This window comes from Podarcis bocagei (genome assembly GCF_964188305.1).
Source record: "Podarcis bocagei genome assembly, chromosome: Z".
NCBI lineage: Eukaryota > Metazoa > Chordata > Lepidosauria > Squamata > Lacertidae > Podarcis > Podarcis bocagei.
This window is the reverse complement of record NC_138140.1, coordinates 53,850,209-53,875,861: the sequence shown is the minus strand read 5'-3', so window position 1 is coordinate 53,875,861 and position 25,653 is coordinate 53,850,209. Positions and strand designations below refer to the sequence as shown.

Here is a 25,653-nt window from a genome sequence, read left to right as displayed (position 1 = left end):
CCTCACACCCGACACCTGCATGTGTCACACCCATCATCTCTCACACCCGGCACCTGTCTTGCACCTGACACCCACTGCACACCCGTCTTGCACCTGGTGCCTCACCCATTGTGCGTCACCAGGCACTGTCGGAGGCCCAGCTTCCGGAAGATGTCCACCACAATTTCCATGGGTGTGTGGTCAGTGACGGTGAAGGGGCTGAGGTCGAGGATGGGGCGGAGATTCAGGATGGGTGGTGAGTTCGGGGGCAGCGGGGGTGAGTGGTCGGAGAAGGAGACCATTGAGGAGGTCACGATCCCCTCTTGGGTCTGGCGGGCGTTTTCTGGAGGTGGGGGAAAGAGAGAGGATTGGTCCGGGTGCAAAACTCAGCCAACTGAAATTCCCCCCTTTTATGGAAACGCCTTGCTGGCGTTTCAATCGATCCCAATGGGGATTCGAACCTGGACCTTGACCAGAAACTGAGAGGAAGAGGATAATGCCAGCGAGGCTTAACCTTTCTCGAACCCCTCACCAATGGAGATGAGCAGGTCCCTCCGTAGCACGAAGCCCACCAGGCGCTGTGACTCCCGGGAGAGCACCACCGGGTACCCGCTGTAGCCGGTGGAACCCAGCACCCCCTCTATGTCTCCCAGGGTCATGGCGTCCTGCGGAAGAGCAGTCAGCGGCGGGTCGGCGGGTCGGCGGGGGCGCATGGCGTCGGCGGCCAGGGTCTTGTGTGTGAATTCCTCCTTGGCCTCAAGGAAGGGGTAGCCGTTGAGGCGGATGTGGGAGTCGTAGATGCCCTGGCGCCCGGCTGCCGCGTCGGCCACCCACTTGCTGGTCACGGTAGCAGCCATGAGGGGGACAATGTACTCCAGGCCGCCGGTCAGCTCGAACATGATGACCACCAGGGAGACGGTCATGCGGGTGACGCCGCCTGGAAGGGGGGAGATGAACCGGCAATTATTTAAAATCAATATTATTATGAAACCAAATTTTTAAAATTAAAATTAAAAATGAAATCAAAATTTTAAAATTTGAATTCTGTTTTAAATTGGACTTTTAAAACATTTATATTAGATTCTTAAATATTTAAATTGGATTTCTTTTTGGGTTTTGTGGGTTTAAATGGTTTTTTAAAATTTAAATTGGGTTTTTTAACATTTAAATTGGATTTTTTTGCTCGATTTAAATGGGATTTTGTTGATTTACTGTATTTTTTGCACCATAACACTCACTTTTTTCCTCCTAGAAAGTAAGGGGAAATGTCTGTGCGTGTTATGGAGGGAATGCCTACGGGTGGCAGGGGGGATCTGCTGCAGTCGTGAGCAGAGGATCCATGGTTCCCCTTCTTTCCTTCCTCCGTGGCTCGCTTTGAAACAGCAAAGCGGGAGAAGAGCCGCTGAGTGGGGAGGAGAGAGGGACAGAGAGCCTGCTTCTTTAAAGGAGCAAAGCGGGCGCCTCTCCGGTTGGTTCCTTTAAAGCAAGCAGGCTCTCTGTCCCTCTCTCCTCCCCACTCAGCTCGCTAAATAGCAGCAAAGTTTTTCAGCTCGCTAAGCTGGGGATGAGTGGGGAGGAGAGAGGGACAGAGAGCCTGCTTTTTTAAAGGAGCAAAGTGGGAGAGGAGAGGAGCCTTCTCCCCTTATACCCCTCTTCTTCATTATTAGCAGCATCTTTCTCCACCCACCCCACGCATGCTCCTTGTCCCTTGAGTGCTTTTCCTTCCCTCCCCACTTAAAACATGGTTACAAAGCACGGATCCACATGGATCCTCAGGATTTTTGCATTGGGCTACTTCAAACTCACTGTCAGATCACATGTCTGTGGCCACAGCATGAACCACAAAAATCATACATCCACTGTTTCATTTGAATATTTTTTTTTCTTGTTTTCCTCCTCTAAAAACTACGTGCGTGTTATGGTCGGGTGCGTGTTATAGAGCTAAAAATACAGGTAAGTTGGATTTCTTTTATTTAAATGGGATTTTTTAAAAATTTAAATGGGTTTTTTTAAAAAAATGATGGGATTTTTTTGATATAAATCGGCCTTTCGATTCAAATCTGATATTTCTAATTAAGTCTGGATTTTTCAATTTAAATCAGATTTTTTCAATTTTGGTTTTTCTATTCAAATCAGTTTTTTTATTTAACACAATTTTTAAAATTTAAATCAGATTTAAAAAAATTTAAATCGGATAAGTTTTTGATTTAAATCTGATTTAACCTCTAGCTGCTTGCCAAAAGAAAGCTTGTGCCAACAAGACTGAATCTTTCTGTAAGAAAGGATTTAAATCAAGCCTGACTGATTCAAATCACGACTGAAATGAATTTTATTTAACTAAAAAAAGACAGAAAATTTACAATTCCAAAAAGGAATCCTTCCTTGTCAAAATTAAGAGGATGCCAGCAAGGCATAACTCCAGCCGCCACTCACCCAAGCAGGCGGCTGCACCCACCATGGCATAGAGGCCCGGGGTGATGCAGTCGGCGCCCGGTTGGCACCAGCCTCCGAAGAGCACCCAGTCAGGGTGGTGGAGGGCAAGCTGCTCCATGCCAACACCCAGCAGGCGCCCCACGATGGCGCCCACCGCCATGCTGGGGATGAAGAGCCCCGAGGGCACCTAAAGGAGAAAGTGGGAGGGGTCAGTGGCCTGGGAAATGTAGTGCCCAGCTGTACCCACCACCAGCCCACCAGCAGAATCGGGGTTTGGGGGAAGGCAATGTTCATGGCACCCCCCCAGGCATGTGCAGCAGTACGTTTGCCCTTCACGGCATCAGCGCAATATTAGCACAATCAGCACAATATCAACACAATCAGCGCACAACCAGCGAAATATGAGCACAATCAACGCAATCCCAGTGCAATCTCGGCGCCACACCTGCCAGGCCGGCTCTCACCTTCATCCCGAAGGTGAAGATAGTGATGACGCCCTTGAGGGCCAGTGCCAGTGCCAGCTGCCACATGGCGCTTTGCACCCTGGGGCCGGCTAGGCGGTCGGACCCCCTCCCCTCCCCGGGGGTGCCATTGCGGACGTAGTCACAGAGCTGCGAGGAGTCGAGGCGCCCGCAGTCATTGAAGAGCTCTGAAATGAGTTCGCTGGTGCTCATGCGCGTATACTGGTTAGGGAAGGCCAGGACGGCTGTGGCCGCCGTCACCACCAGGACCTCAGCCACTGGATAGCGGCCTAGCCGGGTGGTCTTACGCCGCCTGCAGGGGAAAAATCCAGGAAAAGTAAATTAATTTTCCGGAATTTTAAATGGAATTTTCAATTAAATTTCCCAGAAATATACATTGCATGTTCACTCAAGAAGAGACATGCAATGGCATGTAGAAGAAATATGACATTATTATTATTAAAATTTATATTATCATAGAATCATAGAGTTGGAAGAGACCACAAGGGCCATCGAGTCCAACCCCCTGCCAAGCAGGAAACACCATCAGAGCACTCCTGACATATGGTTGTCAAGCCTCTGCTTAAAGACCTCCAAAGTAGGAGACTCCACCACACTCCTTGGCAGCAAATTCCACTGTCAAACAGCTCTTGCTGTCAGGAAGTTCTTCCTAATGTTTAGGTGGAATCTTCTTTCTTGTAGTTTAGATCCATTGCTCCGTGTCCGCTTCTCTGGAGCAGCAGAAAACAAGCTTTCTCCCTCCTCTATGTGACATCCTTTTATATATTTGAACATGGCTATCATATCACCCCTTAACCTCCTCTTCTCCAGGCTAAACATGCCCAGCTCCCTTAGCCGTTCCTCATAAGGCATCGTTTCCAGGCCTTTGGCCATTTTGGTTGCCCTCCTCTGGACACGTTCCAGTTTGTCAGTGTCCTTCTTGAATTGTGGTGCCCAGAACTGGACACAGAACTCCAGGTGAGGTCTGACCAGAGCAGAATACAGTGGCACTATTACTTCCCTTGATCTAGATGCTATACTCCTATTGATGCAGCCCAGAATTGCATTGGCTTTTTTAGCTGCCGCGTCACACTGTTGGCTCATGTCAAGTTTATCTCAGGGCGCAATCTGAATGCGTGTGCATGTTCACTCGAGGCGAGACATGCAATGGCACACAGAAAAGTGGCATTATTGTTTTTAATTCTGGGGTTTCCCACGCACCTGCACCAGGCGATGTTGGCGCGGATGAAGGCAGCCCCCCAGAGCCCGCCGAAGACGCCCAGCAGGACAAAGGGCGCGAGTTCGAGGAGGTGCCAGGGGGCGTGGAACTCAACATAGAAGAGGACCAGGCGGCTGTTGCCAAAGGGATTGATGGAGCGCAAGGTGAAGGCGGCCACCAGAGCAGCGAAGAAGGAGCGCCAGAGCGTCTTCAAGGGGAAGTAGTAGCTGACCTGGGATCATAGAGTCGTATAAATGAGAATAGTATGTAATTATAATTTAATTTGTCCTTGGTTCCTGTAAACAATGATTATTTTATATAACTATTAATATATTAATATATAATATCATCATGCCATTGAATAATGAATCATCATAATTTTAACATAATCATATATAAAATAATATAATTATCATACCATTTGATAGAAAAGAATAATGCGAATATTATCATCATACAATTTAATAATGAATAATAATAATAGGAATATAATCATCGTAAAATTTAATAATAAATATGATAATGTCAATATAATTATCATAACATTTAATAATGAAGAATAATAATGTTAATATAATCATCATACAATTTGAAGAAGAAGAAGAAGAAGAAGAAGAAGAAAAAGTTGTTGGAAGCTGCTCAGGGTTGCAGTCAGATGGGCAGAGAAAATTTTAGCAACATTTTTAGATTAAATGAAATTTTCCATAAATTTAAATCAGGTTTTACCGTAACAACCTGATTGATTGATTGATTGATTGATTGATTACCTCTTCCAGGCTGAAAAGGACACCTCCTATGGGAGCTCCGAACGCCACGGAGACCCCAGCAGCTGCAGCGGCTGATAGGACCTAAATCAGGAAAGTTGAGAAGGTTAAAAGAGGCCAATGTTCAAAGATATAAAAATGGATCAAAAATTGGTCTTTTGGATTGTATTATAATTAGGAATGGGACGCGGGTGGCGCTGTGGGTAAAACCTCAGCACCTAGGACTTGCCGATCGCATGGTTGGCGGTTCAAATCCCCGCGGCGGGGTGAGCTCCCGTCGTTCGGTCCCAGCTCCTGCCCACCTAGCAGTTTGAAAGCACTCTGAAGTGCAAGTAGATAAATAGGTACCGCTTTATAGCGGGAAGGTAAACGGCGTTTCCGTGTGCTGCTCTGGTGCCGGTTCACCGGAGCAGCTTCGTCACGCTGGCCACATGACCCCGGAAGTGTCTGCGGACAGTGCTGGCTCCCGGCCTCTAGAGTGAGATGAGCGCACAACCCTAGAGTCTGTCAAGACTGGCCCGTACGGGCAGGGGTACCTTTACCTTTACCTATAATTAGGAATATTTTTCATGGGGTTATTATTTGACGGTTAAAATGGAAAATTTAATACATTTTTATTTTTCTTAAAAAAGGGCACATTTTCTTTCCCGGTATATAAGATTGTTTTGCATATTGACGAGCAGGAATTGATCAGGTTGGATAATAGGGATGCACTGGGTGGATTTGATTGGAATCCAAGTGACTGAAATCAATCTGTCAGACTGGATTAAAGTCCTTTCTTTACGGAAATGTTTCTTTATGGAATATCAACAACCAGGGGAAGCCTTTGGAATCATAATTTTTCAGACTTTTTAAATATTTAAATCATGATTGAAATCATCATTAAATCACTAGTCTGCCTTGCTGGCATCACCACTGAATCACATCAGTGTATATCATATCATTGTTTTATTGCTATGGGCGATGGCTGATGCAAATAAAGATTCATTCATTCACTTAATGGATCCAAATGGTTTCCAGAGAGTGGTAGGGGATGTTTTATCCCATGTTGATGGCCTTTCAGCTGATTCCCTGGTGGCCCACTGGAATGCGGGGTTAACCAGGGCTATCAACTGTTTGGCTCTGAAGCGCCCTCTCCGATTGCATGGAGCCCGGACAGCCCCGTGGTTTTCCACGGATCTGAGGGCAATGAAACCATCGCTGAGATGGCTAGAGCGCCGGCGGCAGATAACTCATTCTGAATCTGACCGGACACGCGTTAGAGCTCAGTGTTGAGCCTACCAAGTGGCGATAGCGACGGCAAAGAGGACTTTGCCCAGAATGCGGCAGCTAGCCTGGTGACTGGGAGTGGCTGCCGAGACCACATAACACCGGTCTTGAAAGACCTACACTGGTTCCCAGTACGTTTCCGAGCACAATTCAAAGTGTTGGTGCTGACCTTTAAAGCCCTAAATGGCATCAGTTCAGTATATCTGAAGGATATCCATCCCCATCGTTCAGCCCAGAAACTGAGTTCCAGCACTGAGGGCCTTCTGGCAGTTCCCTCACTGTGAGAAGCCAAGTTACTCAGTAGTGGCACCCGCCCTGTGAAACACCCTCCCACCAGATGTCAAAGAGAAAAACAACCACCAGACTTTTAGAAGACATCTGAAGGCAGCCCTGTTTAGGGAAGCTTTTAATGTTTGATGCATTATTGTATTTTAATATTTTGTTGGAAGCCACCCAGAAGCCCAGCCAGATGGGCAGGAAAGAAAGAAAGAAAGAAAGAAAGAAAGAAAGAAAGAAAGAAAGAAAGAAAGAAAGAAAGAAAGAAAGAAAAATAATAATAATAATATTTATTTATTATTATTATCATCATCATCATCACCATTCATTCATAGCTTGACTGCAATGTGAAGCTTCATTCCTTCATTCAAATACTGAGCAGAAGGTGAAGCTTCATCCATCCATCCATCCATTCATCACCACTGGAATCATAATAATAATAATAATAATAATAATAATAATAATAATAATAATAAATAATTTACTATTTGTACCCCGCCCATCTGGCTGGGTTTCCCCCGACACTCAGGGCGGCTTCCATAGAAACCAAAAATATACTAAAATATCACACATTAAAACTTCCCTGAACAGGGCTGCCTTAAGATGTCTTCTGAATGTCAGGTAGTTGTTTATTGCTTTGACGTCTGATGGGAGGGCGTTCCACAGGGTGGGCGCCACTACAGAGAAGGCCCTCTGCCTGGTTCCCTGTAGCTTTGCTTCTCGCAATGAGGGAACCGCCAGAAGGCCCTCGGCGCTGGACCTCAGTGTCCGGGCAGAACGATGGGGGTGGAGACGCTCCTTCATGTATACTGGGCCGAGGCCGTTTAGGGCTTTAAAGGTCAACACCAGCACTTTGAATTGTGCTCGGAAACGTACTGGGAGCCAATGTAGGTCTTTCAAGACCGGTGTTATGTGGTCTCGGCGGCTGCCCCCAGTCACCAGTCTAGCTGCTGCATTCTGGATTAGTTGTAGTTTCCGAGTCACCTTCAAAGGTAGCCCCACGTAGAGCGCATTGCAGTAGTCCAAGCGGGAGATAACTAGAGCATGCACCACTCTGGCGAGACAGTCCGCGGGCAGGTAGGGTCTCAGCCTGCGTACCAGGTGGAGTTGGTAGACAGCTGCCCTGGATACAGAATTGACCTGCGCCTCCATGGACAGCTGTGAGTCCAAAATGACTCCCAGGCTGCGCACGTGGTCCTTCAGGGGCACAGTTATCTCATTCAGGACCAGGGAGTCCTCCACACCAGCCCGCCCCCTGTCCCCCCAAAATAGTACTTCTGTCTTGTCAGGATTCAACTTCAATCCATTAGCCGCCATCCATTCTCCAACCACCTCCAGGCACTCACACAGGACCTTCACCGCCTTCACTGGTTCTGATTTGAAAGAGAGGTAGAGCTGGGTATCATCTGCATATTGATGGACACCCAGTCCAAACCCCCTTATGATCTCTCCCAGCGGCTTCATATAGATGTTAAAAAGCATGGGGGAGAGGACGGAGCCAGAGGCAACCCACAAGTGAGGGCTCAGGGGTCTGAACACTCATCCCCCCCCCACTTTCTGAACATGGCCCAGGAGGAAGGAGCGAAACCACTGTATAACAGTGCCCCCAGCTCCCAGCCCCTCTAGACGGTCCAGAAGGATGTTATGGTCGATTGTATCAAAGGCCGCTGAGAGATCCAGCAGAACTAGGAAACAGCTCTCACCTTTGTCCCTAGCTTGCCGGAGATCATCAACCAGCGCGACCAAGGCAGTTTCAGTCCCATGGTGAGGCCTGAATCCCGATTGGATTCAGGAATCCAATCCACTATTTACACAAAGCTTCGGCCCTGCTGGTATCCTGTGAATATTGACAACCAGAGGATTTCTGCACGTGCCCCAGGGGTCCCTCACCTCTCTCCGCTTGGCTTCGTTCTTCCGGTACTTGGTGAAGAGGTGGCAGAGGATGTTCCCGCAGCAGCAGGCCACGTGGACCAGGGGCCCCTCCTTGCCCAGGCTCAGCCCCGAGGCCACGGCCAGGACCAGAGTGACTGTCTTGACCAGCAGAGTCCACTTCCCTAGGTAGCCGCGGATGATGAAGCCACTCAGGATGGTCTTGATCTGGAAAAGGGAGGGGGAGAAATGTCAGTTTGGGGATTTGCACTCGGGGCCTGGAGGAAGGGAGGGGCGTTGGCGGCATGGCCAGAGGGATGGGGTGCAAAGAATAAAAGGATTACTGTTTATATTTTTAGGATGATGATTCTTTATGTTATTTATATATTTTTTATTCATCCTTTTTGTTAAGTTGTGGGCGAACATATCAGACGACACAGTGATTCTTCCAAAGCAGCTCTTTATTTGTAAGCTGTAACTGAACTGAACTGAGGAGCTCAGAGACTTCCGGGGTGGCGCCACCGGCAATGGCGGACTCCCTCTGAACTGGAGGGACTGGCTCCGCGGTAAACAGGGTCTTCTCCGCTACGGCGAAGTGGGGACCCTTTTAAAATCACAGGCGGATGAAGCCTGTGACCGTGGGACTCTGCGGGCACCTCTAGCGACCCCCCAATCTGCTAAGGAGCCTACTAAGGGGCTCCGAAGTGAGGAGGGGGAAGTGGCGCGGTGCTGTGAGTCAATCGCTATTTCCGTGGAGCGAAGCTGCATAGCTGTTGCCGGAGAGCGCTGCCTTTTTCCTGGGACAATTTGGACTCTAAAATAAGCACCTGTGAGTACCTAGAGTTTTAACAATTGGATACCAAACAAAGATTTGTGAGTAGGACAGAATCGGACTTTAAAAAATTTAACTTGAATTTGGTACGGAACGGAAAGGGCTAAACAGGAAGTCACCCTTCCGTTCTTTTGTAAACAGAACAAAGCAAAGGCAATTTAAACTAGAGCTTAGAAAATCGTCTTTAAAAGATTGGATTTCAACATTTTAAATTGTGAACCTTTTTTTTTTTTGGACTGTTTGAAGTGATTTTAAAGGGAAGTAATTTTTCTCTGTCCTGACCTTGGAGCGGGGTGTCAGGACTGACGTGGAAGTTCATTGACCAAAGACAACTGTTTTTTGACAGAATTTTGCGATTCCACTGTTCCCTTTCGCATTTTAAAGGAATATATATGGACAAAGTATCTCAAAAAAGGAAATTCTGTAGCAAGAATAAACATAAGTCTTCCCCCTAGGGGAAGCTTGTGAAATTGTATCTAACTCCAGGGAACCGACAGCTGTTACAGAATAACCGTGGGAACAAGTACGTGACCTTGTAGGACAATGCATTCAGAAGCCTTGTTGTGTGCTTTTTACAAAAGAAATGCTCTACTGGAAGAATTACATGAAAAGGTGAACTGGATGGTGACTTCGACTAGAAATCTTCAACAGGCAGTGGAACATTTTGACCAGACAGTGGGAAAACATGTGGAGCCCACTCAGGATTTAAACCAGGAGTGTGTTTTGACAGAACAGACCCAACACGAGTATGATCCTTTTGATTGGACAAATGAATTTGGAAAAAGCCAGATTTGGAAAGGAAAAGCTTGGTGTGGTTTGGAAATGGGGGGCTGGATTGACCCCCCCTATGTTGGGATGTCTGGACTTTTTAAATATGGCAATGGGCTGCGAAATGTTTGGGACTACGGGGGCTCTCAATTTTGGAGGGCCCTTGAAACATGCTTTTAAATTCTACATGGAATGCAGCGACGAATACGGAAAAGGGTCTGATCTGTCGAGAAGGGTTAAAAACATTGTCAAGTTGGAGCTACCACGAGCAAGAGACATTGTCAAGCTGGAGTTTACCACGAGCAGGAGATAAGGGAAATTACAGCTACAAATATGAAGAAAAGCCGCGGAAGGGCCATGGAAGTGACTTGAGGGCCTCGGACATAAGGCTACCAGGTTAATGGGCTAGTCTGATGAGAATAAGGACTGACAAAACCCGGAACCAGGAGGAAGGGACATTGGAAAAAAATTGGATTTGTTTGTACCTTTCTTTTTTTTCTTATTACTAGAATGTTTTATAAAGTTGATGAATGATAGAAAAAATGTTGGAAGAAATTACCTGGCTTTAGCAAAGATGCTTAAAGAATTATGAAAGAATATTATGATTATAAGAAGCTGGTAAGGTTAAGACTTAAGTTTTAAATTTTAAGGTTTATTCTATTATAGAAAGATAGGATCAAAATAGTCTAGGGTAATGTAATGACAGAATTTTATGAAACATGGAATGGAAAGGATTTGCTGGGATAATTAATAACTAGGATGCAAAGGAAGGGAGGAGGAGGAAGTCTAAGAAAGAAGGCTATGACAGTTAAGGGTCTGAAAATAATGAATTTGTTTTTAAGTGTTTTTAAAGGTTAGGGGTTTTTTTGTATTTTTGCCACTTTTTTGTTTTCTTTTTATTGAATTTTTCTTCTTCTTTTTTCTTCTTTTTTACACGGTGGGAAGGGGTTTGCTTTTTTCTTTTTCTTTTTACTGTTAATTATTATTTTTTTAATAAAATATTTATTAAATTTTCACAAATTATATAAACAAACACAACAATTCAAACAAACACACATACAAGAAAAAACAAGCATAATTTCAAATCCTTATTTTCTTAAAACTTACTTCCCCAACCTCCTCGTACCTTCCCTTTCTGCATTCCAATTTCAAATATTCAGTTCAGCAAATCCTCACCCTTACTTTTATATAATTATTAACCTTTCTTTTCTTTTAACTTAATCTTTACAGCTGTAAACCATTTAATTTCTAAAACCGCATCATTCTAACACTCATTAATTTTACAATGTTTCTTAAGATATTTCTTGAATTTCTTCCAATCTTCTTCCGCTGTCTCCTTTCCCTGGTCTCGGATTCTGCCAGTCATTTCTGCCAGTCCCATGTAGTCTATCACCTTCATCTGCCATTCTTCCAAGGTGGGTAGATCCTGTGTCTTCCAATACTTTGTGATGAGTATTCTTGCTGCTGTTGTAGCATACATAAAGAATGTTCTGTCTTTCTTTGGCACCAATTGGCCGACAATGCCCAAGAGAAAGGCCTCTGGTTTCTTAAGGAAGGTATATTTAAGTACCTTTTTCATTTCATTATATATCATTTCCCAGAAAGCCTTAATCTTTGGGCACGTCCACCAAAGGTGAAAAAAGTACCTTCAGTTTCTTTACATTTCCAACATTTATTATCAGACAAGTGGTAAATTTTTGCAAGCTTGACTGGAGTCATGTACCACCTATAAATCATTTTCATAATATTTTCCTTTAAGGCATTACATGCCGTAAATTTCATACCGGTGGTCCACAACTGTTCCCAGTCAGCAAACATAATGTTATGACCAATATCTTGTGCCCACTTTATCATAGCTGATTTCACTGTTTCATCTTGTGTATTCCATTTTAACAGCAAGTTATACATTCTTGACAAGTTCTTAGTATTGGGTTCTAACAGTTCTGTTTCTAATTTTGACTTTTCCACCTGGAAGCCAATTTTCCTGTCCAATTTAAAAACCTCCATTATCTGATAATAATGGAGTCAATCTCTCACCTTATCTTTCAATCTTTCAAAACTCTGCAATTTCAGTTTGTCTCCTTCTTGTTCCATTACTCTGTTAATTATTTTTATTCTTTGTATTCCCTTTTGATTCTACTTTGTTTGTGTTTTTTTTGTAATGTATTGAAAACTTTAATAAATATCTTATAAAAAAAAAATGAACTGAGGAGCTCAGTCAGCCTGCTTATATAGAGCTCCAGAACAATGTAACTGTTGCCATTTTCTAAAACTATCCAATCACTGAACGTCACTTTCGATCCTTCATTTGCATACAAACTGTCCAATCACTGAACGTCACTTTCGATCCTTCATTTGCATAACTATCTACAGTATCTCCCTGCTGGCCCAGGGTGAGAACTTCAGTACATAACACTTTTTTATAATTTATCTTTTTAATTATAACTTATACTTATTATTTTTTATTTATCATTTTATTATAATTTATCATTATTTTTATTTATCATGTTATCATTTATGCCAGGCATAGGCAAACTCCAGGCCTCTAGATGTTTGGGACTGCAATTCCCATCATCACCAAACGTTTGTCTAGAATGTCCCTTCAGAAAAATCCAGAATGTGTTTTCATAGGTGAAGAAGTTCTTGCAAAGTCTCCAACATTACCATAATGGGTCAGCTGCCAAATACTAAATATCAAAGTATGAACTGAATAAAACATCCAAACAGATCTATAGAAGACATTGATGATGGGAATTGCAGTCCCAAACATCTGGAGGGTTGGAGTTTGCCTATGCCTGATTTATGCTTTATCATTATTTTCCAATTTATTATGGTTTGTAATTATAAAGAATATAAGTATAAATTAAAAAAAATTAATATTGATTATTATTCATTTTATTTATATTAATATTTATCTTCTTCATCGAGGTTGTTATTACTTATTTTATTTATATAATAACTTGTACTATGCATAATTTTTTATTTCTTATCTTCTCATTATTGAAAGTCATGTTGCTTATAATGATAATAATAATTACTAATTATTATTATGAACCCCAGCCACATTTCTAGTTGAAAAGATCCCGGCGATTTAAATCCCCAATCAGATTTTGAGAGCAGGAGGGGAGGGAAGGGAATCCCCGCAGCTAGAAATCTAGGGATCCATATTTCTTGTATATTTCAAGTATACTAGTATTATTCATTTTATTTATATTAATATTCATAATAATTTGTACTTATTTAATTTATATAATTATTTATACTATGCATTATGAGCTATTATTATTTATTAAGTTCATACTGTTGATAGTCATGTTATTTACAACAATTATTCAGATTTTGGGAGCACGAGGGGATGAAATCACTGCAGCCAGAAATCTAGCATGTGGAAAGTCGCACCAAAATTGACTTGATAATCGATTAGCTGGCCTTACCTCGGGGATCCCCGACCCACAGGCGTAGGGTGCAAAACCGCGAACGAGAAGCACGGCCAGCAGTGAGAAGAGCAGCGCCCAGGCGGCGTAGATGAAGTAGTTGAGGCTGTAGGCAAGGGCGCCCTAAAATTGGGGGGATAAAAATAAACGATTTTCTTAAAAAATAAAAATAAAATCAGATGCCAGCAAGGTTGAACCTTTCATTAAAGAGATAATCTCAATCATGTCTGACTGATGGTGGATTTCAATCGATTGGATTGAAATAAATTTAAATATTTATAATTAATATTTATAATATTATAAAATGAAAAATATATAATATAATAAAATATGCAATATTATAAAATAAATATTATAGACTAAAATCAAATAAGATATTATATAGTAAACAAAACATAATATAATAATAAAATAAAATACATATTATAATATAAATAAACAAAACAAAACAAAATAAAATCCACCCTGCTCTGAAAACGATACAGTCTGTATTAAGAGGATGACAGCAAGGCTGAATCTTCCTATAAAGAAAGGATGGAAATCCAGTCTGACGGACAAGGGATTTCCATTGAGATTGAAATCACGATAGAAATTGCAACTGAAATAGGATTTAAATCTTTAAAACGTGAATGGCGTTATGTACTGAAGTTCTTCCCCTGGCCACCAGGAGTATTGTGTATATAATTTTCACTGTGGTCCACATCAGTTAATTTAGGCGGGAAATCCTGGGCTGTTGTTGCTACAGTGTTGACAGCCGTCTGCCTATAAAAGCAGGCCGGCTGAGTTGTTTGCAGTTCAGTTTAGTTCCAGCTTACTATAAAGAACCACTTGGAGAAATCTCTGTCGTCTGCTATGTCCACCCACTACTTAATACTGGCAACGAAGGTAGGATTGGATGGACACAGATTCGGCCAGATTCGGACACTCACTGAGTGGAATCACTGAGCTGAAACACTGAGCGGAACCACTGAACAGAACCCAATTCAGAGCTGACCGTTCTGGCTAGAGCACTATGTCCCATCCGTCATCGGAACCATGGCTTCACTCGTGCCTCTATTGCTCGGTTCACCTGCTTCCTCCAAGCAAACGAGCTGACAAAGGGTCAGAGGAGCATAGGTGGGGCCTATTTACCTGCAGCTTTACCTGCAGCAATTGCATGTTGATTGCCCTCTTAAAAGACAAAGTCCAGCAACTGGAGGAACGTGTAGCTACGCTCCAAAGAATTAGAGAGCTGGAGCTCTTCTTGGAAGCAACAGAGCACACAGTCTCCACCAAGGAGGAGACAGGGGACTCCCCTGAGAAGGAGGCTAGTTCACCAACACAGGAGCCAGATATATGGAGAAATGTGACTCAAAGAAGTAGGAGGCCCAGGGTTCGCTCTGATTGTTTAGAAATACACAATCGCTTTGAGGTCCTCTCCCCTAGCATGGAAGACGAAGAGCAGACTCCATTTGAGGATCTCTCCCTCATTACAGTCGATCAGGTATATGAAGACGAGCAGCAAAGTCAGTCCTCAGGGAATGTGCAGGCGACCTTGGAACAGACAGCTCACGGAAGAACCCCGACCAAACCTAAGAGGATGCGTGTAGTGGTGATAGGGGAACAGAAGCAGTGATCTGTGGGCCTGACAAGATGTCTCGGGAAGTGTGCTGTCTCCCCGGGGCTAAGATCCAAGATGTAACTGAACAACTACAAGGAATCATAAAACCCACTGACAAATACCCCTTCTTCTTGGTTCATGTGGGAACCAATGACACTGCAAGCAATAGCCTCCAGAAGATCAAAAGAGACGACGAGGCTCTCGGCAGGAAATTGAAGCAATTAAATGCACAAATTGTCATCTCATCTGTCCTCCCAGTTGAACGATGTGGCCCAGGGAGAGAGGGAAAAATAGTGGAAGTGAACAGCTGGCTTCGCAAATGGTGTAAACAGGAACGGTTTGGATTCTTAGATCACGGACTGCAGTTTCTTGAAGATGGACTTCTGGCAAGCGATGGGCTGCACCTCACAACGGTTGGGAGAAATGTTTTTGCCATAAATCTCAGAAACCTCATCAGGAGGGCTTTAAACTGACTAATGTGGGGGAGGGAGACAGTGCTCCTGAAGGCAGGAGTCTATCAATTGATGAAGATGATCATCCAAATGTCATAGACCAAATGGAGCAAACAGCACGCAGACCTAGTGGTGGGAGGGAAAAATCCTTAAATAAGAGACACGGGGGAATGATTAATGGACTTCAATGTCTGTACACTAATGCGCAAAGCATGGGAAATAAACAAGATGAGCTTGAGCTCTTGGTACAGCAAACTAAATATGACATAATAGGCATCACTGAAACCTGGTGGGATAAGTCCCACGATTGGAATGTAATAATGGAGAGATACAATCTATTTCAGAGAAACAGACCAGACAAGAAAGGAGGAGGAGTGGCGTTATATGTCAGGGATGTGTATACCTGTGAAGAGATCCAAGATTTAGAACCTCAAAGCCAAAGTGAGAGCATTTGGGTCAAAATTAAGGGAGAGAAGAATAACAGTGACCTCATTGTGGGAGTTTACTATAGATCCCCAAGCCAAACGGAGGACATAGATGATGCCTTCCTGGAACAGATGGCCAAGCATGCAAAAGGAAGGGAGATAGTAGTAATGGGGGACTTCAATTACCCAGATATTTGTTGGATGTCAAACTCAGCCAAGAGCATAAGGTCAAACAGATTCCTCACTGGCCTTGCAGACAACTTCATTGTCCAGAAAGTGGGAGAAGCAACAAGAGGAACAGCCATTTTAGATCTGGTCCTAACCAATGTTGATTAGTGGGGTAGAAGTGGAAGGATCATTAGGCGCGAGTGATCATGCTCTTCTGAAGTTTACTATACAGCGGAAAGGAGCAGCCAAGCATACTAGGACTCAATTTCTTGACTTTAAGAAAGCCGACTTCATAAAACTTAGGGAAGTGCTGGGTGAGATCCCATGGACAGTAATACTAAAAGGAAAGGGAGTTCATGATGGCTGGGAGTTTGTTAAGAGGGAGATAGTAAAAGCACAACGTCAGGCAATACCAATGAGACGGAAACATGGAAGGTGCCTAAAAAAGCCAGGGTGGCTATCTAAACAACTTTTAACTGAGTTAAGATTTTAAAAGGATGTGTACAAAAAATGGAAAAGGGGGGAAACCACCAAAGAGGAATTCAAACAAATAGCCAACACGTGTAGACACAAAGTCAGAAAAGCTAAAGCACAGAATGAACTCAGGCTTGCTAGAGAGGTTAAAAGCAACAAAAAAGGCTTTTATGGGTATGTTCGTAGCAAAAGGAAGAACAAAGAAACAGTGGGGTCACTCAGAGGAGAAGATGGTGAAATGCAAACAGGGGACACAGAAAGGGCTGAACTCCTCAATGCCTTCTTTGCCTCAGTCTTCTCCGATAAAGAAAACAATGCCCGACCTGAGGAATTTGGAGCAAATGATTCAGCAAAGGAAACACAGCCCAGAATAACTAAGGAGATAGTACAAGAATACTTGGCTAGTTTAGATGTATTCAAGTCTCCAGGGCCAGATGAACTGCATCCAAGAGTATTAAAAGAACTGGCAGATTTGATCTCAGAACCACTGGCAGTCATCTTTGAGAATTCCTGGAGAACAGGCGAAGTCCCGGCAGACTGGAGGAGGGCAAATGTTGTCCCTATTTTCAAAAAGGGGAAAAGAGAGGACTCAAATAATTACCGCCCAGTCAGTCTGGCATCAATACCAGGGAAGATTCTGGAGCAGATCATTAAGCAAACAGTCTGTGAGCACCTAGAAAGGAATGCTGTGATCACCAATAGTCAGCATGGATTTCTGAAAAATAAGTCATGTCAGACTAACCTGATCTCGTTTTTTGACAGAATTACAAACCTGGTAGATGAAGGGAATGCAGTGGATATAGCCTACCTTGATTTCAGCAAGGCATTTGACAAGGTGCCCCATGATATTCTTGTAAAGAAGCTGGTAAAATGCGGTCTTGACTATGCTACCACTCAGTGGATTTGTAACTGGCTGGCTGACCGAACCCAAAGGGTGCTCATCAATGGTTCCTCTTCATCCTGGAGAAGAGTGACTAGTGGGGTGCCACAGGGTTCTGTCTTGGGCCCGGTCTTATTCAACATCTTTATCAACGACTTGGATGATGGACTCAAGGGCATCCTGATCAAATTTGCAGATGACACCAAACTGGGAGGGGTGGCTAACACCCCAGAGGACAGGATCACACTTCAAAACGACCTTGACAGATTAGAGAACTGGGCCAAAACAAACAAGATGAATTTTAACAGGGAGAAATGTAAAGTATTGCACTTGGGCAAAAAAAATGAGAGGCACAAATACAAGATGGGTGACACCTGGCTTGAGAGCAGTACATGTGAAAAGGATCTAGGAGTCTTGGTTGACCACAAACTTGACATGAGCCAACAGTGTGACGCAGCAGCTAAAAAAGCCAATGCAATTCTGGGCTGCATCAATAGGAGTATAGCATCTAGATCAAGGGAAGTAATAGTGCCACTGTATTCTGCTCTGGTCAGAGCTCACCTGGAGTACTGTGTCCAGTTCTGGGCACCACAATTCAAGAAGGACACTGACAAACTGGAACGTGTCCAGAGAAGGGCAACCAAAATGGTCAAAGGCCTGGAAACGATGCCTTATGAGGAACGGCTAAGGGAGCTGGGCATGTTTAGCCTGGAGAAGAGGAGGTTAAGGGGTGATATGATAGCCATGTTCAAATATATAAAAGGATGTCACATAGAGGAGGGAGAAAGGTTGTTTTCTGCTGCTCCAGGAGATTTGCAAGGGCAGCATCCTGCTAAGAAGCTAATCCCAGTGCACCATGAGGAGGCCAGCAGTAACAAGGTGTCACCCAGCGAAGTCGATGACATGTACCAGACGAAGCGGGAGCGCAAGAAGTTCAAACAATGGTACAAGGACAAATTAGAATGTGCTGGGTGTGGAGGCAATCATTCCCGTGTCAAGTGTTGATTCAGAGACGCCATCTGTCAGTGAGGCTCCAGAAGGGGCCACATTGCTAAGGTCTGCCGATCTGCTCCATCCAACAAGCCACCATCACCGTCTCGCAAGTCCAGGTCTTCACCCTGGTCCGCCAACGGAAGCTGTTTCGCCCTCACCAACTGCCACTGCTCGTCCGGATTCACGATTGGGCAAACCAACTCGCCTATGTGTCACCGTGCTCATCGAAGGAGCTCCGTGTGACATGCAGATTGACTGTCTGCCTTGTCTGTAGTATCCTGGAGTACCATCAAAAGACTCGTGCCCAAGTTGTCCAAGAGGCAACTCAACTCACACTGCATACATTTGAGAGACTACCAGGGAAACAACATTCCCGTGGTAGACGTCGGCCGGTTCTAGGTTGCTTTCAAGAATTTTTCGGGCCTGCTGTGACTGGTGGTGGTCAAAGGCCTGCGGCCTAGCCTCCTAGGGCTAGACTGGTTTGATGCCCTCGGCCTGAAAGTCACTGGCATCAACTGCATCTCTGACGTGGAGGTTGATGGCCTAATCAAAGACTTTGTTGAGGTTTTCAATGGCACTTTGGGCCAATATACAGGAACGCCCATCACCTTTAGCCTTGATCCGCAAGTCGCCCCCATCAAGCTAAAGCCACGCCGGGTCCCATTTGCTCTCAGAGCTAATGTGGATGAACAACTTGACAAGCTGATCGCCCCAGGCGCTTTGGAGCCGATTGACCACACCAAGTGGGAAACCCCCATCGTCACGCCTGTTAAGCCGGATGGGTCGGTGAGAATATGTGCACGATCAACAAGACGCTTCAGTCACCTGCTGCATTCCCTGGGTGATGGCAAGGTCTTTGCTAAACTGGACCTTGCCCAAGCCTATCAACAACTGCCTGTTGACGATGCCACCGCTGAAGCTCAGACGATCGTCACCCACTGAGGGGCATTCCGGTGACGCTGGCTACAGTTCGGGGTGAGTGTCACTCCTGGCATCTTTCAAAGCCTCATGGAGCGTCTCCTGCAGGGGCTTCTGGGCGCGGTGCCATATTTCGATGACGTCTTGGTATCCGCAGACTCAAATCAGCAACTGTTCAAGCATATCCGCACCATGCTGACCAGGTTCTAGGAGGCTGGGCTCAAGGTGAAAAAAGAAAAGTGCCAGATCGCCGTTCTACAGGTGAAGTTCCTGGGCTACCTTATCGACACCTCCGGTCTTTCCCCAACGGCATCCAAGATCCGGGCCATTCAGCAGGCCCCGATTCCAAAAAGCATGTCAGAGTTGCAGGTGTTCCTGTGGTTTCTGAACTTGTACAACATGTTTCTGCCCCACAAAGCAACACTAACCGACCCTCTACACCGCCTCCTCAGCACAAAGGTACCGTCGTCCTGGGGTCATCGGGAAACGGCGGCTTTCAATACAGTCAAAGCCCTCCTCTCATCGGACAGTGTGCTGGTACAGTACAGTGAAGCCAGGCAGCTGGTCCTCGCCTGTGACGCCTCGCCCTTTGGCACTGGCGCTATCCTCAGTCACCAGTTTCCAGATGGTAAGGAAGCACCGCTCACCTACCTCTCCCAGATGCTGTCTCCGGCTGAACGGAATTACAGCCAGCTTGACAAGGAGGCACTGGCACTTGTGGCTGGAGTAAAGAGGTTCCATGAGAACCTTCAACCTCATCACTGACCACAAGCCACTCCTGGGCCTCCTCGCTGGTGATTGACCAACTCCACCGGTCCTCTCACCACACATGCTAGCAGCTTGTTCATCGCCCTAGAAAATCGGTGGGCCATGCCGAGGCTCTTCAGTCGTTGCCCTTTTCCAGCACTTGTGGAAGACCCGGTTCCTGCTTCATTGCTCCTCCTAAATGAGGACCTCCCAGCAGCTCCATTATCAGCTGCCAATGCAACCTCCGCACCTGCCCAGGACCACACCATCAACCGTGTACTCAACTGGGTGTGGAGGGGATGGCCGGAAGGGTCTTTCGTACCAGAGTTCCAGCCGTTTGCAACCAGACAGTTCCCCAAAGACTCTGCCAACGTGTCCTTGAGGCTCTGCACGTTGGCCACCCGGGAATCGTCAAAATGAAGGCATTGGCTCGGTGTTATGCCTGGTGGCCTAACATGGACGATGCCATCACTTCCTGGGTTGCCTCCTGTCAAGCATGCCAAGAGTTGAGACCTGCACCGCCGGCAGCTAAGGGTAACACCTGGGAGATGCCCAAGGCACCCTGGTCGAGGGTGTGCATCGATCTTGCCGGCCCCTTTTACGGCCGGACCTTTATGGTAGTGGTGGACGCCTATTCCAAATAGCTGGAGGTGGCCCTGATGCCCTCCGCCACTACCGAAGCCGTCATCCGGGTGGTGCGGGGCCTGTTTGCAACTCATGGGTGTCCTGATGTCCTAGTCTCAGACAACGAACCTCAGTTCACATCAGGCACCTTTGAAAGGTACCTCTTGGGGCTGAGCATCCGCCATGCCCTAACGACACCCTTTCACCCGGCCAGCAATGGGCAGGCCGAGAGAATGGTGCGCTCAGCAAAAGAGGCACTGGCGCGCATGGAACAGAGGGACTGGCACGAGCGGGTCGCTGAATACTTGCTCATGCAGCACATCACCCCTCATGCAGCCACAGGGCGGAACCCGGCTGAACTGCTAATGGGCTGCCACCTCTGGTGTCTCCTTGACCAGCTGCACCCGGTGTGGCCGAGCCCCCGGGCTGTACTAACGTGCCACGGTCCTTTATTCTAGGGGATCAGGTTTTTGCCCAGAACTTTGTGGGGGACATTCCTTGGCATAGCTGTCAAGTGTCCCTTATTTGGAGGGACAGTCCCTTATTCCCAGCGCCATGTCCCGCTGCTGTCCCTTATTGATGGATGTCCCTTAAATGATGTCCCTTAAATTTCAAAGGAAGAAGGGAGGCTCCAACTGTGTTGCTGGGCTGTGTTGCTCACCCAATAAGAAGTCTAAGAACGACTGGGGGGTGGAGCTTGTATGCCTTGTGCTGATCAAATCGGCTCCGTTGCCTGGGGACTCGCCTTTGCTCAGCGCTTCCCAGCGGAGAGGTGACGGTGGCTTTCCTTGAGGCTTCGTTTGGCTGCTGGCTGGGCTTTCTGCCTTTGGCTCAGAAGTTGAACATACCTTTGCTGAGTGCTCGGATCGGAATCGGATGGACACGTCATCAACGGCCCACTCACCCTTGCCGGCGAAAAGGTCTATCTGGAGTGGGGGCACATGGTGGGGGAAAAGGAAAGGAGATCTTGTGGGGGGGGGCTTTTGAATTTGTTTTGGAGGCTCCTTCGATTGACTTATGGGGGAAAAGAAAGGAGCTGGTTGACTAAAATGGTTGGTGACTGGCGATCTTGTGGCGAGGGGGGGAGGCTGTGTGTGTGTGGCTAGTTACTGCAAGCTGAGGGGTTTTTTGAATGCTGGACACCATTTTGTTGCACATGCTGCTGCAAACTTTACAGTGCAAAGCCAGGCCAGGGAGCCATCTTAAGTTGAGGCTGCATAGGCCTTGTGGTGCATGTGATTCAGATTCTATTCAGTTGAACCTCTGGTTACAAAGTTGGCTGGACAGTGTTCTTGAAGCTACCAGCATGAGTTTGACCAGACTGCAGGAGGACAGGAAGACTGGAGTGCCTGGAACAGGTGAGGCTGCAGGTCCCTTATTTTGGCTGCTGATCCCTTATTTCAAGGCTGCTGGTCCCTTATTTTCAAATCTGTAAGTCGACAGCTATGTTCCTTGGGTGCCAGCCATGGTAGTGGGAGTCACGAGGCCCCGTTTGTACCAGGTGGCACTCAAGAACGGATGCTTGTGGCACTGGCACATAGACCAGCTAAGGTGCAGGATTGGGGATTTGGACACTACCGCTGTGCCCCCAACTGTGGCCCCAGCTACGGAGTGGTTGCTAATGGAAGGCAAGGCTCCACCTACATCTTCCTTACAAACTGAGGGCGTGGAGCCGAACCAAGCCGTTTCAGTGGGTCTCCCTGGCTCCCCAGAGACTCGGCCTCTGACCGTCCACCGAGTCCGCTTGCAGCGGTTCCTTCGACAGCAGCAGAGCCAGGGAACTTGGGGAACATTTGGTCGCACCACAATCACAGCCAGAATCGGGTGGCCACCTGGACTCTGGTACTGGCCCTCGGTGGTCCGGCAGGGTTTCCAAGCGACCAGTTTACTTAAAAGACTGTGTTCACTGGACAAACTGCACATGTAAAGCTGTATGGTGAATGGGGTCAATTAATATGTGATGGTGAGTCTTACGGACAATATAGTTGATAGTAAAACAGTTATACCTGCGAATTCGTAAAACTGGAATCGATATGCTTATGTGCCTTATTGAAACCAATAAGGGTACTGCTGTATGTAATGGAACCACTATGATTGTAACGAATGCCTTATCTCAGTGGGGTGGGGTGCTATGTATTGAAGTTCTCACCCTGGCCACCAGGGGGTATTGTGTACAGTCATACCACGGGATAGATACGCTTCAGGATAAGTATTTTTGGGTTGCGCTCTGTGGTGACCCGGAAGTAATGGAGCGTGTTATATCCGGGTTTCACCGCTTGCGCATGCACAGACGCTCAAAATGACATCATATGCATGTATGAAAGCGGCAAAACCTGACATGCGCAGATGCCCTGTCGCATCTTACGTTCTATTCAGGATGTGAACGGGGCTCCAGAACCGATCCCGTTTGCATCCCGATGTACCACTGTATATAGTTTTCACTCTGGTCCACGTCAGTTAATTTAGGTGGGAAACCCTGGGCTGTTGTTGTTACAATGTTGACAGTCGTCTGCCTATAAAAGCAGGCCGGCTGAGCTGTTTGCTGTTCAGTTCAGTTCCAGCTTACTTATAAAGAACTACTTTGAGAAATCTGTCGTCTGCTATGTCCACCCACTATTTAATAAATTAAATTGTGAATTAAATCATGACTAAAATTGTGAGTGAAATCGCGATTGGAATGACTCAAATCTTTAAATCGTGAATTAAATTGTGATTTCAACCTTTAAACCGTGAATTACCGTATTTTTTGATCTATAGGACGCATCCGACCATAGGACGCAACTTGTTTTAGAGGGGGAGAACAAGAAAAAAAAAATCTCCCCCTCTCTACTCAGCGCACCTTCACCGAAGCGGCAGGAGAAATGGAGCCCCTTCCATTTCTCCTGCTGCTTCGCTGAAGGGGCGCTGCGCAGCTCTCCCTCTCTGCTGAAGCTGGGAGAGTTTTGCTCTCCCAGCTTCAGCAAAAGGAACCCGAATACTCCGGACCACAGGGGGAGCTGCTGCTGCGCTCGGGAGGCTTCAGGTGGCTATCCCTGAAGCCTGGAGAGTGAGAGAGGTCAGTGTGCACTGACCCCTCTCGCTCTCCAGGCTTCAGCGAAAGCAACGCGAAGCCTCCGGAGCGCGGAGGGAGCGCTCCCTCTGCGCTTCGGAGGCTTTGTGTTGCTATCGCTGAAGCCAAGGAGCCTGCATTCGCTCCACAGGACGCACACACATTTCCCCTCAATTTTTGGAGGAGAAAAAGTGTGTCCTATAGAGCGAAAAATATGGTAAATTGTGAATTAAATCATGATTTAATTTGCAATTATTTCTGGGGACATTCGGGGGAAGCCACTCACCCCGTTCTTCTTTCTGGTCAGAAGCTCCGCCCACGTCTGCCACTCTGGACATTTGTCCCGGTCCTGGAAGGTGATATTTCGGGAATTCCAGCAGCAATGTTCATGGTTGTACCAAAACCCGTTGAGGCACACACCTTCCTTCAGATCCGTCAGCCAACGGGTGGAGATGTCAATCAAGCCAGCCAAGGCCCCTGTGTATTTTGATTTTATTTTTTTAAAAAACCCACATATCTATCTATCTATCTATCATCTATCTATCTATCTATCTATCTATCTATCTATCTATCTATCTATCTCACCCAATGGGCCGAAGGGACAATTGAGCCAACCAAAGCTCCTGTGTATTTTCATTTTTTTAAAAAAAATTATTGCATTTTAATTTTCAAAAAAATAAAAATTCTCAGTTTTCCCCATTTTCATTTTAAATTTAATTTTTTAAAAAAGTCCTTTAAATTCCTTCAGGTTAATTTTCATTTTTTTTGAAAAAAAGCACCTTGACATCTCTCCATTACTATTTAATTTGGTATTGGAGGTTGTTGCAAGAACAATTAGGGAGGAGGAGAGAATAATGGGCATAATAGACATGGGAAGGCCTGGGGAGAAAACCCGAAAAAATGGAGGGAAACCAGTTTTTTTTTACCGGGAAAATGGGAAAAACCAGTTTGATATAGCTTTAATATTAAATGCACCTCTGGTTTTTTCTGGAAAAAAACTGGTTTCCCCCCTAGGTTTTCCAGTTTTCCCCCAGACCTTCCCATATTAAGAGGATGCCAGCAAGGTTGAATCTTTCAGTAGAGAAAACCTAAATTCAGTAAATTTCAGCATAGTAAATTCTGTAAATCCAGTCTGACGGATGAGGGATTTAAATGGTGATTTAAGTGCTGATTTAAATTGATTTGAATAGTGAAAGTCCGGCTAATGTTCGGGCCAATGCGGATTATTATTATTATTATTTCACCCAACCAATTTATCCCATATAAAACATCAAGAACATAGTGTTTTATACGAATAGCAAGCCGCCTGGAGTTGCTGTAAAAAGATGATTATATCTAATAATAATAATTTATCATTTATACCCTGCCCATCTGGCTGGGCTACCCTAGCCACTCTGGGCGGCTTCCAATAAAATATTAAAATACAGTAATGCATCAAACATTGAAAGCTTCCCTAAACAGGGCGGCCTTCAGATGTCTTCTAAAAGTCTAGTACAGTGGTACCTCGGGTTAAGTACTTAATTCATTCTGGAGGTCCGTTCTTAACCTGAAATTGTTCTTAACCTGAAGCACCACTTTAGCTAATGGGGCCTCCTGCTGCCGCCGGGTCACTGGAGCACGATTTCTGTTCTTATCCTGAAGCAAAGTTCTTAACCTGAAGCACTATTTCTGGGTTAGCGGAGTCTGTAACCACAATTAACTGTAAAATGAAGCGTATGTAACCCAAGGTACCACTGTAGGTGTTTTTCTCTTTGACATCTGCTGGGAGGGCATTCCACAAGGCAGAGGCCACCACCGAAAAGACCCCCTGCCTGGTTCCCTGTAACTTGGCTTCTCGCAGTGAGGGAACCGCCAGAATGCCCTCGGCGCTGGACCTCAGTGTCCGGGCAGAACGATAGGGGTGGAGACGCTCCTTCAGGTCTACTGGACCGAGGCTGTTTAGGGCTTTAAAGGTCAGCACCGACACTTTGAATTGTGCTCGGAAACGTACTGGGAGCCAATGTAGGTCTTTCAAGACCG

The 25,653-nt window shown here is 45.6% G+C and overlaps 1 protein-coding gene across 7 annotated transcripts in view; it reads right to left on the bottom strand.

Annotated features, from left to right (window-relative positions):
- Nucleotides 1-25,653, bottom strand: part of LOC308579389 (H(+)/Cl(-) exchange transporter 5-like) — a 34,449-nt gene that overhangs the window by 1,940 nt on the left and 6,856 nt on the right. For 4 of the 7 annotated variants that reach the window (XM_081180440.1, XM_081180441.1, XM_081180439.1 and 1 more), the window contains exons 5-13: nucleotides 23,921-24,111; nucleotides 13,305-13,427; nucleotides 8,292-8,498; nucleotides 4,860-4,940; nucleotides 4,095-4,324; nucleotides 2,877-3,186; nucleotides 2,413-2,599; nucleotides 512-916; nucleotides 106-322 (exon numbers count right to left, since the gene is read on the bottom strand). In XM_081180440.1, coding sequence (XP_081036566.1) covers nucleotides 106-322; nucleotides 512-916; nucleotides 2,413-2,599; nucleotides 2,877-3,186; nucleotides 4,095-4,324; nucleotides 4,860-4,940; nucleotides 8,292-8,498; nucleotides 13,305-13,427; nucleotides 23,921-24,111 — 1,951 coding nt within the window. The remainder of the gene's footprint in view (nucleotides 1-105; nucleotides 323-511; nucleotides 917-2,412; nucleotides 2,600-2,876; nucleotides 3,187-4,094; nucleotides 4,325-4,859; nucleotides 4,941-8,291; nucleotides 8,499-13,304; nucleotides 13,428-23,920; nucleotides 24,112-25,653) is intronic. The other 3 variants (XM_081180443.1, XM_081180444.1, XM_081180445.1) reach the window with 2 other exon arrangements.